Raw genomic sequence first — 14540 nt, forward strand, 5'->3', positions numbered from 1 at the left:
CTCCACATTTCTCGTATTGGACATTCCAGAGATCAGAAACTACCTTAATCAGTCACCTCTGGACTCTTTCCAACACCTCTTCTTCCTTTTGAAATCCAGGTGACCAAATCTGCACACAGTAGTGTAGTCCATGTGTGGCCTAATCAAAGTCTCATTCAACGGAACAAGAATTTCCTTACACCTACAAATCAGTGTCCTCCACATCATTCCTGGAATTCTTTGTGTTTTCCTCACAATGACAGCCTGATTGGCCGAGTGATTAGCGTATCCTCTCTCCAACCAAAAGACTGCGAGTATGGATGTTTGTGATTGTCTATGAAAATACGAGTGGTGTAGTAGGTGGTGGATGGCGTTGGTGTAATTGCGGTTCGTTGTAGTTGGTGGACTGAGTGGTGGAGACTGAGAGTTGTAGAGCAAGTACCCTCCCTCGATGAGTCCATGGAGGTGTCACTTAATAATAATAATAAGAAGAATTTTGGTAATGTGTTCCCTAAATTTCAGAAACTTATCCACTATCACCCCAAGATCCCTTCTTTCCTCCACTTCCAACAATATATTCTCATCAAGAGTAAATTTTACATCTCATCTTTGTTTTCCAAATTTTAAAACCTTACATTTTGCAACATTGAACTTGCATTCCCATTTCCATGCCAATTCACTCAATTTATTCATGTCTTCTTGTAAGGCCACAACATCTGCTTTACTCATAATAGTTCATCCCAACTTTGCATCATCTGCAAACAACTGAATATTCCCATCCAAATCTTTGCCAACATCATTAATACAAGTTAAACAGCAATGGCCCTAAAACAGATCCCTGAGGCACACAGCTAGTGACTTTCCTCTTCCTGGATATTGCTCCCCCAACTAGCTGATACCTATCAGATAGCCAGTCTCCAATCCAATGCACTAATCTAATATCCAACCCCATCTGATCTAGTTGACTATCAACTTATCATGTGGTAATCTATCAAAAGCCTTTGTGAAATCTACGTATACTACTGTGTATCCCTCTCCTCTGTTCAAGGAAGCCATCACCTTATTGTAATAAGTAATTTGATTATTAAAACATGATCTCCCTTTAGCAAGTCCATGCTATCCATCAAGATAACACCATTGTTACAACCCAATTCTGAATCCTAGTTCTCACAAGCATCTCCAACAATTTAACCACAACACCTGACACACAGATAGGCCTATAATTTGATGCCTGAGTTCTGTCACCTTCTTTATGAAGTGGTACAATCTTGCCCTCTTTCCACTCCTTTGGAACTCGACCCAGTGCAAGACACATTAAAAAAAATATGTCAAGGCAGATGTAAACTCCCTGGTTCATTCTTTTAGAATACATGGTGATATATTGTCGAGTCCATCATCCTTATTTGCATCAAGTTTGCTCAATTCTCCATACACTTCTTGCTCACTTATAGTCAGTCTCTCTTCCCCTGCTCTCAATCTCTCCATGAGCAGTTCATAAAGGGTTTTCATTCACAAGAATGAAAACCCTTTATGAACTGCTCATTAAGTATCTCCGCTATATCTTCTGCAACAACTGTCTTTATATCATTTTTTCCAACCAATATCATCCTTCCATAATCATTCTTTCTTTTGCTGGCTACATATTGAAAAAAACTCCTTAGGATTCTTTTTGGCTTCATTAGGCTAACTGCTGCTCATACTTTACTTTTGCTGCCCTTACCAATCAAGTCACCCTCCTCGCCTTGTCTTTGTAATCCTCATGGAATTGGTTATTACCACTTCTCTTATGCTGCCTCCATAATATCTTTTTTCCCTGTATTGCACGCTAAATCTCTTCATTCGTCCATTTCAAACTTGCCTTATTTAACCTTCTGATCCTTGGAATACATTTAGGCATTGCTTCTACTAGATATTTCTTGAATATCCCTCAAACTGCATTGATCTCTTTTCACCTAACTCCTCATTCCATGCTACACCTGCAAGCTGTCTCCTGAGCTCTTCATAATCATGAGCCTTGTAGTTCCACATATACCCTTTTCTCACAGAGGTCCTCACACTGCTGGCAACCACCCAGGTAATCACTTTTTTTGGTCACTCTCACCAACTGGACGGTGATTGGACATCTCATTTATAATTACATCCTGGGATGAGATGATTAAATCCAAGACCCTCAATCCTCATCTGCCCTCTGTTACATACTGTCTGAGGTAGATAGCCCTCAAAAACTCAAGATACTCATTTTCTTTACTTCCAGTTGCTATCTCATCATCCCAGTCTATATTGCCATAGTTAAAATCACCCATTATAATCACCCTTTTCTTATTTGTGTGGCTAATTTGATTATGCATTTCATAGTCACTACAATTGACATTACCAGGTCTATAAAAACATCCAACTAAGTATTTCATTCTATTCATCTCTATCTCACACCATACTAATTTGGCATTTTTTCTTTTTCCTCCCCAGACATACTTAAAAGGTCTGAACCCAAAGCATATGTTTCCACCCCTTTGCCACATACATAACCATGTCTGAAGATCATATCTTTATCATGTTTGCAAACCATAGCTGAACTTTCACACACATTTTCCCCATTCCTCTCTTGATGATGTAGTTTCTCTCTGCCAGCCTCAGGTAAAGTGTAAGTATAGTCCTAACTACATCCCCTCTGTTTCAACACCCAAGCAGAACAACTTGCTATGGTTCATTCACTTACATATCTCTGGGAATTAGAACTCAACCCCTCACATCAAAAGACAGCAACAATTTACAGTGACAGTAGAAGTACTACGGTTGGCATAAAAAATCAGAACAACAATATAGCGTTAATAGAACAGAAGAGAAATCTAGTTTGGAGTCTCACTCTAGAGAGATGGGAAATCAAGTTCTGCTGGATGAAGGCTCATATTGGGTGAAGGCTAAAAAAAAGCTACTATAAATGAACAGCTAGAAACAAGTTACCAGAAGTACTCGAAATCTGCTATAAAAACACTTCCAGAGGAAATAAGCCTAACTTGCAGGAAGAAGAATGGAAAACGTCAAAAAATAGATCAACAACAAAGGAATATTGCCAAGTATCAGAACAGACTCCAGCTGAAAAAAATACATTGGTGCCCAGGTTTAACTACATTACTAACAGGACATATAAAATTAAAACACTACCTACACAGATTCCTATCCTGGAATCCCCATCATGCATGTGTTGTTTGCACCTTCAACAGACTGTCAATCACATACCTTACGACTGTCAGCTATTGGACTTCATATGGATACCTCTAATATAACATGTCATCACTGCAGGAGATAGCAGTGTCAAAACAGAGACTTATCTAAAAGTGTTACTCAGAATTAATTACTTTTGCCAATAAGAACAACATTCATCTTTCGTAATGTAACATAAATGACTGATATTGTGCAAATTATATATTGTAAATATATGTATATATAAAAATATAAATATAAAGATGGATATAAAGATCAGTATATGTATTAGATGTAAAAATGTAAATGTAAATATGAATATTGACACAAAAATATAACTTTAAATATTCATCAGTACTTGGAAACCACATGTAATGTATGCATTGTACTATGGAGCATGCAGGAAATAAATTAACTCCTGGTAGGGTTACTATTAGGAGGAAAATACAAAACACACACTCAAATAATTATTTTTTTCTTTGCACTTGTTTGTATATCAGTAATTGAAAAATGAATTTCAAATTTATTTTTAGGAGATTTCTATTGGCGAATAAAGTCTAATGGAATTGCAAATGGATACCCAAGAAAAATTTCCGATGATTGGGATGGACTTCCTGGTGACTTAGATGCTGCATTAACATGGATGGATGGCAAAACTTTTTTTTTTAAGGTGAATGAATGATTCATAGACATTTCCTTCCTGTCTATGAAATAGTTTCTTGTTCTAAACAATAATATGTTTCTGCTGTGTAATGGCACATATAAAATCACGTGGGTGGGATTATTATTGGGTGTTTTATTATGGGTATTATTATTTGTGGGTGTATTATTATTCTACATCTTAAATAAGGACCACTTATAAGAAGGAAATAAAAATCATATTATTATTATTATTATTAATATCTGACCTCCATGATGAGTCTCTGACTCCAAGTACACACTATTGAAGACAGTGTTCACCCAACTGTGCTTTAAACTGATTCAATGTGTCTACATTCAAAACACGCTCAGGCAATGCATTCCACTCACCAACTGCTCTCCATACAAAGAATCTGCTCCTCTCTCCTCTGCTCACACCCTCCTTATACATTTCCAGTGATCTCCTCTTGTTCTATCCCCTTCTCCCATTCTATGAAAAATCTCTCCCATGTCAACCTGATAACAACTCCTGAATAGCTTATGTCTCAGTCATATCCTCCCTCTTCCTCCTATTCACCAGGCTCTGCAAATTACATTCTCTCAATCTGTCCTCATACTCCACATTCCAAAGACCACTGATCACCTTTGTGAATCTTCTCTGAACCCATTTCCAACATACAATCATCACCATGAAAACCCAGTGACCAAATCTCTGCACATGAATCCATATGAGGCCTGAGCAAGGCCTCACACAATGGCATCATAACCTCTCTAATTCTTCATGTCAGTGTTCTCTGCATCATTGCCATTATCCAATGCAACATCTTCACAACTGTGCAATGAGGATCCTGAATTTCAGGTCTTTGTCCACCATCACTCCTAGATGGTGGACAAAGATAACAACCTCCATGAGGTTGTTATCTTTGTCAGATAACAAATCTGACAAATCCAAATTCCAAAGACAGTGCTCTACTCAGTTTGACTCAATGCATGACTGAATGTTTTCTATTTTGAAGGTAGTTTCTAAACCACGAGTGCAGAGGCCCATGCATTTCAACATGTCTTAACTTTTCTACTAAGGTTTGATGTGAGAGATTTGATGTGCTTTAGTCAAATCGATAAAGATTACCATGACAATTTTGTTTTTATCTAAGGCAGTATTATTCCATAAAAACGTCCATAAAATCTTTCAAGAGAGATGTTGTTCCCTTATTTTTCTGAAAACTGTATTGTGCTTTGGGGATAATAAGGGGAAAAATTATTAAATTATTAGAATAATTGGGGAAAATTAGGGAGTGAAAGAATGCGAAGATGCAGAAGCAAAAGTTACTGAAAAAGTTGTGAAAATGGAAATGAAATAAAATGAAAGCAAGAGAAACTGAGAGAGTAGTTAAGACATGTTGGAATGCATGGGCCTCTTTTTGAATTTTCTATAGATGAATTTTCTATAGATGTGAAGATATGGAGCTATAGAAAAGTTATAGAAAAAGTTACAAAAAAGGAAAATGAAACGAAAGTCGAGAAACTGAAGGAGTGAAAGAAGGTATAAATGAAGAAAAGGAAATAAAGTGCGGCTGAATGAGAGAGAGTGAGAATAGATTGTGAAATTGTTAGAATGCAAGATTTGATGAAACAGTTATTGGAAATGAAAAATGAAATGAAGTCTATGTGGAGTGAGATGCTAGACATCTAGTGGAAACTAATGAAAGTGTGCAAGAGAACAGAATGAAAGAAAAAAGAGTAAAAGAAGTGATGAGTGATTCCAGGATAGCAGTATATGGAGACTCCATAATTAGAGGGCTAGTTACTGACAGAGTCCATAAAATCTGCTATCTGGGTGGGAGAATGAGTATGATAATTAAGGCATTGGAGCAAGAGTTGTAATTGTAGAGAGCAATGATGTAAGTGGACATAAGAAGGATGTGAGGACGAATATCAGGAGACTATTGAGAAGAGTGAAAGATAACAGTGTAGTAGAAAAGGTTGTCAGTGTGTTACCTAGTTATGATGATGATGAGTTGAGATGGAGAGCCAAAATAATGAATGATATGCTACCAGAGCTGTGTGAGGAGAAGGGAGTGGAGTTGGTGAATGTATGGCATGTGTTTGAGGGTACAACGAAATTATACAGGCATGACGGGTTGCATTTAAATGGCGTTAGAGTGAGTGTGCTGGAGAAAGTGACTGCTGGATGGAAGTACAGTGTGTGATGTCCAGAAATATTTTCCAGGATTTCTGGAAAATATTTTTCCAGAAATCCTTTCCTAATAAAAATTAATTTTTTTATTCATTTGTGTTGTGTCTTCTATTTCTATACTACTTATGAATTAGCAGTCACATAAGGTGGGAATACCATATAGCTCTCAGGAATCACGGCCACTGTGAATGCAAGGCGAACGAGGTAGTGTTTGGCCAGATTGAGCTCTACTTCGTTTGCCTGAGCCAGGCCAGAGGAGATCACAGGTTTCATGTATTGGCAATCACTGTAGATACTCAGTCATAGGTCATATGCAATGCATAGTGTCTATTGTCAAATCGTCTACCTAACTCAGTCACCCCCCCCCCCCCCACACACACACCAAGATTAAATCCTGAGTGTGCTACTGATGATGCATGCCAGAGATCAGAAGAAAGAGATGAAAGGGAAAATCAGGGGAATAGTACTGAAGAGACAGAAGTGCTTGGCAGTATTGTGAGAGAGGGAGAGAGAATACAAGAGGTACAGGGAAACAGGGGGAGCTTGGGTGGACAGGAAATCATAACATAGGGAGAGTGAATGTTGAAAGTGGCAATGAATGTGTGTATGAAGATGGAGTATATTGCAATGTGGGTGGAGAAGTTGAGACTGAGCAAATGTATGTGGTAAGCAGTGATAAAGGTGATTGGGCAGGTGTAGTGGGGAAATCATAACCAACACATGGCTTGGGTAGGACTGGCTATAGACCAAAAAATGAATTGCTGTGTTTGTTTACAAATGCCAGAAGTATCAGGAATAAAAGGGATGAAATGGTTTCAGTGATTGAGTTTATTTGTCCCCAAATCATTGGAATAAGTGAAACATGGTTAAATAAAGATGATATCATAATGGGAATAAAATGGAAGGGTACAGTATTTTTCACGAAGATAGAAAGGGGGAGTGCTGCTGATGATAGCAGGGGAATTAAGTCCACATAATGTTGGTGGATAGGGAGTTGAAATTTAGGGGGCACATTGCAAAAGTGGCTAAATCAGCTCATTAAATCACTTGGTTGCTGAAAAATACTTTAACAAGCAGAGACAAACACGTTATTGTTCCTCTGTATCGAGCCTTGATAAGACCCCATCTAGACTACTGTGCCCAGATATGGGTGCCAGGGTTTCTTCTTGATGGGGAGGAGGTGGAGAGGATCCAGAGACGAGTGACCAAGATAATAGGACTATGGAATGAACCTTATGGGAACAGGTTGAAGATTTATGGGCTGCAGAAATTGGTTGATAGGCGATAAAGGGGTGATATGATTGAGACATTCAAATTACTGAAGGGTTTCTATAAGATTAATTCAGAAGATATTTTTGAGAATAGGACTGGTAATGGGAGGACTAGGGGCCATCCATGGAAGCTTGGTAAGAGTGTGGTTAGCAAGGGTGTTAGAGCTAGGTTTTTTACTTGGAGAATGGTAAATGAATGGAATAAGCTGCCAGAGTCTGTTGTGGGTGCCATGACTGTAAATAAGTTCAAGGTGAAGTATGATAGATACTGTGTGAATGTTGAATAGTTGTTCTTGACATGATGTTGGGCCTCCCTCGATGAGTCTAAGGACTCCTTGGAGCTGCCCGAAATAATAATAATAAGGTAGATATGAAAGGGTGAAATAGTGGCAATGGTTATGAGGCAGTGCAGTGCAACGTGGAGGTTGAGAGGAAGACGTGTTTAGTTGGATGTTGCTATAGGCCTGTGAATGTGGAAGGTGGTGAAGGAAGAAATATATAAACAACTTGGATTAGTGAACACGGGAAGGGTAATTATTATGGGTGATTTTAATTATGGTGGTATAAATTAGAATGAACAGATAGCATCTGGGAATAAGGAAAATGACTTCGTGTTCTTGAGAGATAACTATCTCAGGCAACACGTAAAGAAAGGCACGTGAGATCAAGAGATTCTAGATCTCATCATTTCATCAGAGGATGTAATTGTTAGAGGGGTTTCACATTTTCCTCCAATTGGTGAAAGTGTTCATGAACTAAACGTGGAATGAGGAGCTGAGTGGTATGGAAATAAATCTGCATGGGAACTGACAAAGAAATACATAACAGCATCAGTGTATGACTGTATTCCAATGGCAAAAAGGTTGAATAAGGCAAGTGTAAAATGGATGAACATGTAGCTTAAACATGAAATTTGGAAAAAAAGAAGATATTTTGGGGAACTACAAGTTGAATAATGGTAATAATCACTTATATGAAGAATATAAGAACAAACCAGGAGAGTGACTCATTTAGTAAGGGAAACAAAACTAGAGTATGAGCAGAAATTGACAAATCAGGCAAAGAAAAATCCTAGAGAGTTTTTTACATATGCAGCAAGTAGAAGGAAGAATGATCATGGTAGGATGAAAGTGGTAGAATGGTAACTGCTGCAGAAGACATTGTTGAGGTATTCAGTGATCAATTTATAAGGGTATTTCATCCTGATCAGGGTGGAATCATGAGAAACTAAAGTGTAGAGGACATAGGAGAGGATGGCTTAATTGTGATTGACAAGAAGTATTTGAGGAAATAAATAAATTTGATGTCATTAAGGCAATAGGATTTGATGACATATCACCACATATCTTAAGGGAATGTTCCAGGGAATTGGCAGTAGCATTGGCATGCCTGTTTAATAAGAGTCTTACAACAGCACAAGTTCCAAGGGAGTGGAAGGAGGGTAAAATTGTTTCACTGCATAAAGGTGGTGATAAAACTGTAGCTTCAAATTATAGGCTGGCCTGTATATATGGAGTTGTGTGAAAGTCCTGGAGTGTTTGGTGAGAAATAGGATACAGAAATAGGTTGATAACAGCTGATAATCTGTGATTATCAGCATGGGTTTGTTAAGGGGAGATCATGTTTCACTAACTTAATAATAAATTTAGTTTAATCCTTTATCCAATAGTAGGCAAACAAAGTTTGCAACTGAAAATATCTTCAGGACTAAGGTAAGGTGGTGCAACCCACTGGTAACTCATAGCAAAGGTGAACCAAGCTGTCATCACTCCTTGTCTCAGTATCTCCCACAATGCAAAACACATCTCCTTGCTGACATGTATAATGCTATGCATTGAGGGAAGGGCCACTACCCAGACACCGGTTTCAATCCACTACCGAGACCTTTATTGAGGTCTCGTCAGTGGGAGGCAGGCCCTGAAGTGGTGACATTAAGGCAGAAGCATTGGAAATGTCATATTTAGATACTTAGACAAGGGGTGATGAGAGCTTGGTCCACCTTTGCTACGAGTTGCCAGTGGGTTGCACCACCTTACCTCAGTCCTGAAGATATTTTCAGGTGCAAACTTTGTTTGCCTACACTTGGATAAAGGATTAAACTAAATTTATTATATTCTAACCAGGTGCAAAATAAACTTTCACTAACTTACTTATGTACTAAAATAAATTCCTTGGACAGGGGAGATGCATAGACAATGGTGTACTTAGATTTTGCAAAGGCTTCTGATAGACTGCCACACGATAATCTCTTAAATAAATTGAAACAGATGGGATGTGATAACAGACTTCTGAGTTGGATCAGTGACTGGCTATCAGATAGGTATCAGAAAGTTGTATATTAGGGTGCAGTATCCCAAAATAGAAAGATAACTAGCAGTGTGCTGCAAGGTTCAGTTTTGGGGCCATTTGTTCAATTTGTATGTTAATGATATTGGGATGGGTTAACTATTGATATCCAGCTGTTTGCAGATGATGCAAAACTGGGGAGAGCAATGCAGAGTGAAGCAGATGTTATTGCCTACAAGAGGACTTGAATACATTGCATGATTGAACAGGTAAGTGGAACTGTCAGTTCAATGTTGCAAAGAGTAAAGTTTTAAGATTTGGTAAGTAATGATGGGATGCAAATTATGCACATGGTGGGGAAACTTTAACGATGAAAGATCTAGGAGTGATGGTGGATAAGGACGTGAAATTCAGAGGCCACATTGCACATGTTGTGAAGACATCACATCGGATAACGGCATTGATGCAGAGGACCCTGGTATGCAGAAATAGGTTATGATTCCATTGTATAAAGCCTTGATCAGGCCTCATATGGATTATTGTGCTCAGATTTAGTTACTGGATTTTCATGGTGACGAGGATATATTGAAAAGTTTCCAGAGAAGATTCACAAAAGTAGTCAGTGGTCTTTGGAATGTGGAATATGAGGACAGATTGAGAGAATGTAAGTTGTAGAGCCTCATGAATAGGAGGAAGAGAGTGTGATATGATTGAGACATATAAGCAAGTCAGTGGTTGTTATCGGGTCAACATGGAAGAAATTTTTCATAAATTGGTAGAGGGGAGTAGAACAAGGGACAATCACTGGAAACTGTATAAGGAGGGTGTGAACAGAGGAGTGAGGAGTAGGTTCCTTGCATGGAGGGTGGTTGGTGAGTGGAGTGCATTGTCTGAGTGTGTTGTGGGTGTAGACACATTGAATCAGTTTAAGGGACGGTTGGATGAGCATTGTGTGCAATAGTGTGACCTCCCACGATGAGTCTCTGACTCCATACAGGTCAAAACATTACTATCTTCGTTATTATTATTAGAACTCTAGAGAGGCAAGGACTCATTGAGGACCCATACATCACCCACACCAGTTATCATACTTTTTCTTAAACTTATTCACATTAGTTGCACTCGTTACTACAACAGGCAAACTGTTCCACTCACTCACAGACTTAACTTTCATGGATGCCCCTCGCACTTGTCCACATACTCTCAATCTATCCTCATAATCTAAATTCCATAACGCAATATCATCTTTACAGCCTTTCCACATCTTCTTTATCCCTTTGGAACCCAGGGACAAAAGCTACACACAGAAGTCCAGATGTAGTCATATTAAGGACTTGCAGAGAGGTAAAATGATTTCCATATCCTTATATGTCAATATGTCAGTTCCATATTCTTATATGTCATTTCAATGTTGCAATTATCCTCTGAGTTGTATTTGAAATTTTTGATATGTGACCTTTGAACTTCAACTTTCTATCTTCATGACTCCTAGATTTCTGGTATTGCCAAGGAGCTCTCACTTAGCATATACCATGAGCCCATGCATACTGATCGTTACCTACTTTTTTTTTTTTTTTTTGCAGCACTGTATATTGCAAAAATTAAGTATTATACATGCACTGAAAAAAAGGGCAATCTCTATTACAGGGATGAAGAAATACAAAAAGAAGAATTATGCTCTCTTCTTATGTGAGTAATGGATATTCTAAGAAAATGGTACAAAGAATACTATTCTGTACTCCTACTCACACAACTAATTCCTGACATTTGCTCTTAAAGAATGGAAATTGGTTTCCATTCTTTATATTGGTAGACTTTCTCTCAAAATCACCAATCTCCCAAAATCTCATGACATAGCAGTGGCTTTAAACCTGATTTTGACTCTACAAGCTCTATTACGTTCACCTTAAAGACCAATACACTTTCAAAACATCCTACAGTTTACAATATTCCATTTTCTTGTAGCCTTGCTTACATAGAGCAAACATCTAGAAGTTTGGAAATCAGACAAAAAAAAAAAGCATATTGGAGACATTAATGAGAACAGAGAAGACAGCTTAGGCCACTTCTCCCACAACATTGAATGGGTGAAGAGTTCTATGCCTTACACAGAAGACAGCTTAGGCCACTTCTCCCACAACATTGAATGGGTGAAGAGTTCTATGCCTTACACAGAAGACAACTTCAGTGCCTTCAACATCAAAAAGTCTATGATTGTTATTCACTCACCTGGTTATCAACAGAAACCAGGGAATGATTTTATATGATATCTGAAAATCACTTATTATGTTTCCACATGCCATACTTTAACTTTTCTGCCAATTGTCCTGCATACCTAATGAACAATGACTGACCCGTGCCAGCTTTCACTCTTTTTTCCTTTTGTGTGATGTTTCTTGCATGTTTGGTTTTAGTTATGTAATGGTTCATGTATACCTCTTATCGTATTTTTTTGTTCTTACTAATCCATTAGCATATGTAGCAAAACTAGTCAGTTCAACTATCTATATTATCATGTTAAATATTAAATTATTAAACCAAACATATTAAACCAAATGTCAGTTATATTTTATCAGATTCATTTTTTGGTCAAAAAAATCTACATACTCATCAAAAAATAGTGGATATTAACTTATGAATCTTTCTTTGATAACTATTTATGTTTAATTTTTTTGTGCTTGAGATCATATTCACATCTGGCTTCATAATTGGTACTGAATGACTAACTATCTTTTTTTTTTGCTTTAACATAGTTTAATTCACTAAAGATCTTACATACACATCTGAGTATGTATTACTTAATTGGTGGAATAACACAGCTCTAGAGAACAAACATACTTTGGACTCTATAGAAAGTACTTTTGGCACTTTTTTACACCTCAAGTAATAAGCAGGGTGGTGGATTAATGTACATTACATAATGAAGAATATACAATCTAACACTAGAGAAGAATTTTAAACCACAGCTTGCAGGTTCAAATTGACTTCAAATAAAATCTACTTTTAAATTAAAATTAAGCAAATTAACCTTCACTTTCATGCTGGGTGCATTTCAGCATGTCACAAAGCATTTTATAGGTTGCATAAAGTAGCCTCATAGATCACTTGAAGTCAGGGTTGCTGACCACTGTTTTATGGAGAAAAATCAAAGCAAAAATCTTTCTTATCAATGATTATATCCATGAATAAAATACTATACATAATACCAACCAGGCATAATTGCCGGCCTGGTTGGCTGAGTGGTTAGAGCATCCGTTCTCCAGCCAGAAGGCTATGGGTTCGAATCCTGCGATGGGCATGGGTGTTTGTGATTGTCTGTGAAAATACCAGTGGTGGTAGGTAGTAGATGGAGTTGGTGTAGATGATGTAGTTGCGGTTCGCTGCAGTTAGTGGATTGAGTAGTGGTGACAGAGAGTTGTAGAGTAGGTGCCCTCTCTCGATGAGTCCTTTGGACTGCCTGGAGGCATCACGTAATAATAATAATAATAATAATACATGTTAGAGGTTTAATGGAATATTAACAGCACTGAGAAAGGATTAAAACTAATTTTAATACTTCCAATATTTCGTTTCCATCACAGAGACATCTTTGGGGATTACAAAAACTTTTTGTAACAACACACACACAAATACAATACAAAGTGAAACTAAAGTCCTATCTAGGTGGTGTGCCCTCTATGGGCATTTGCAGGTGGCCTGGGACGTAGAGGGATCTCTGATAATTAAAGTTTTCCAAATTTTGGGAAGTTTAATGCAACCGTATTTGTTTAAATTAGGTTGATTCCTGAGTGCAGATGCAGATTCAAAGAATGGTCTTTCTTTTTTGAATTTACTATGGTGGAGCATGGTAGTTTTTATTATTATTTTATTATTATTATTATTATTTGTCACCTCCAGGGAGTCCAAAGACTCATCGAGGGAGGAGGGCATCCACTCTACAACTCTGTCTCCACCACTCACAACTCCACCAACTGACTGCAACTACACCAACACCATCTATCGCCGACCACCACCACCACCAACACTGGTATTTCCACGGACAATCACAAACATCCATGCCCATGGTGGGATTCGAGCCCACAGTCTTTTGGCTGGGGAGCGATACGTTAACCACTCGGCCAGCCAGGCTAGCTTTTTTCCAGGAGATCCTGTGGGATGTATCCAAAACTTGGTCTGCAAGGCCAGATTGACCATAATCGTGTTTGCAGATGTAAGAACTGTGTTCTTCTAACCAGATGGATGCTGACCTGCCTGTTTGTCTGAAGTAGGCAAGTTTACAGGAACAAGGTACTCTATATACACCAGGTACTGAAAGAGGAGGGAGCTGGTCTTTAGTGGAGCAGATAAGGGTAGCAAGTTCACGGTGGGGCTTAAAAGCTGTATGGAGGTTGTACTTTTTTAACAATCTGGCTATTTTTTCTGAAGTACCAAGGATGTAAGGAATGGTAATGACATTTCTGAAGTCCTTCTGAAGAGATGGTTGAGGAATGGGGAAGGACTTGATTATTTTTTTTAATTCTGAATTCATTATAGCCATTGGAAAGGAAGGTGTTGTGTATGTGTTTGAGTTCAGTTGAAAGGGCAGTTTTACTGGAACAAAGATTGTGGGCCCTATTGGTCAGAGTTTTAATAATGGTAGATACATTCACAAACTCTCCCACCACCACCACTCCTCCCAGCAATATGGCATATACAGAGAAAGAAAAGTTACCATTAGGAAGGTGTGTTACTAAGGTGTCTAGGAAGGATAAACTATTGTTATTTTCCTTTTCCATCGTAAATTGGATTCTTGGATACAGACTGTTGAGGTGACTGAGGAAGGAATCTAATGTGCCTAGGCCATGAGGCCAATAGAGAACACATCATCTACATATCTTAGCCAGATAGAAGGTTTTAGAGGGGAAGAGTCAATGGCCCGTTTTTCAAAATTTTCCATGTAATAATTGGCAAGAGGGGGGGTGAGAGGG

The 14540-nt window shown here is 38.1% G+C and overlaps 1 protein-coding gene across 1 annotated transcript in view; it reads left to right on the forward strand.

Annotated features, from left to right (window-relative positions):
• LOC150093358 (stromelysin-3-like) overlaps window positions 1–14540 on the forward strand; it is a 66361-nt gene that overhangs the window by 42438 nt on the left and 9383 nt on the right. The window contains exon 8 of the mRNA XM_090413930.1: window positions 3714–3850. Coding sequence (XP_090270056.1) covers window positions 3714–3850 — 137 coding nt within the window. The remainder of the gene's footprint in view (window positions 1–3713; window positions 3851–14540) is intronic.

The sequence above is a fragment of the Typopeltis vanoorti genome, chromosome 24, assembly GCF_054136105.1.
Source record: "Typopeltis vanoorti isolate ZY-2024b chromosome 24, IOZ_Tvanoo_1.0, whole genome shotgun sequence".
In the NCBI taxonomy this organism is placed as follows: Eukaryota; Metazoa; Arthropoda; class Arachnida; order Uropygi; family Thelyphonidae; genus Typopeltis; species Typopeltis vanoorti.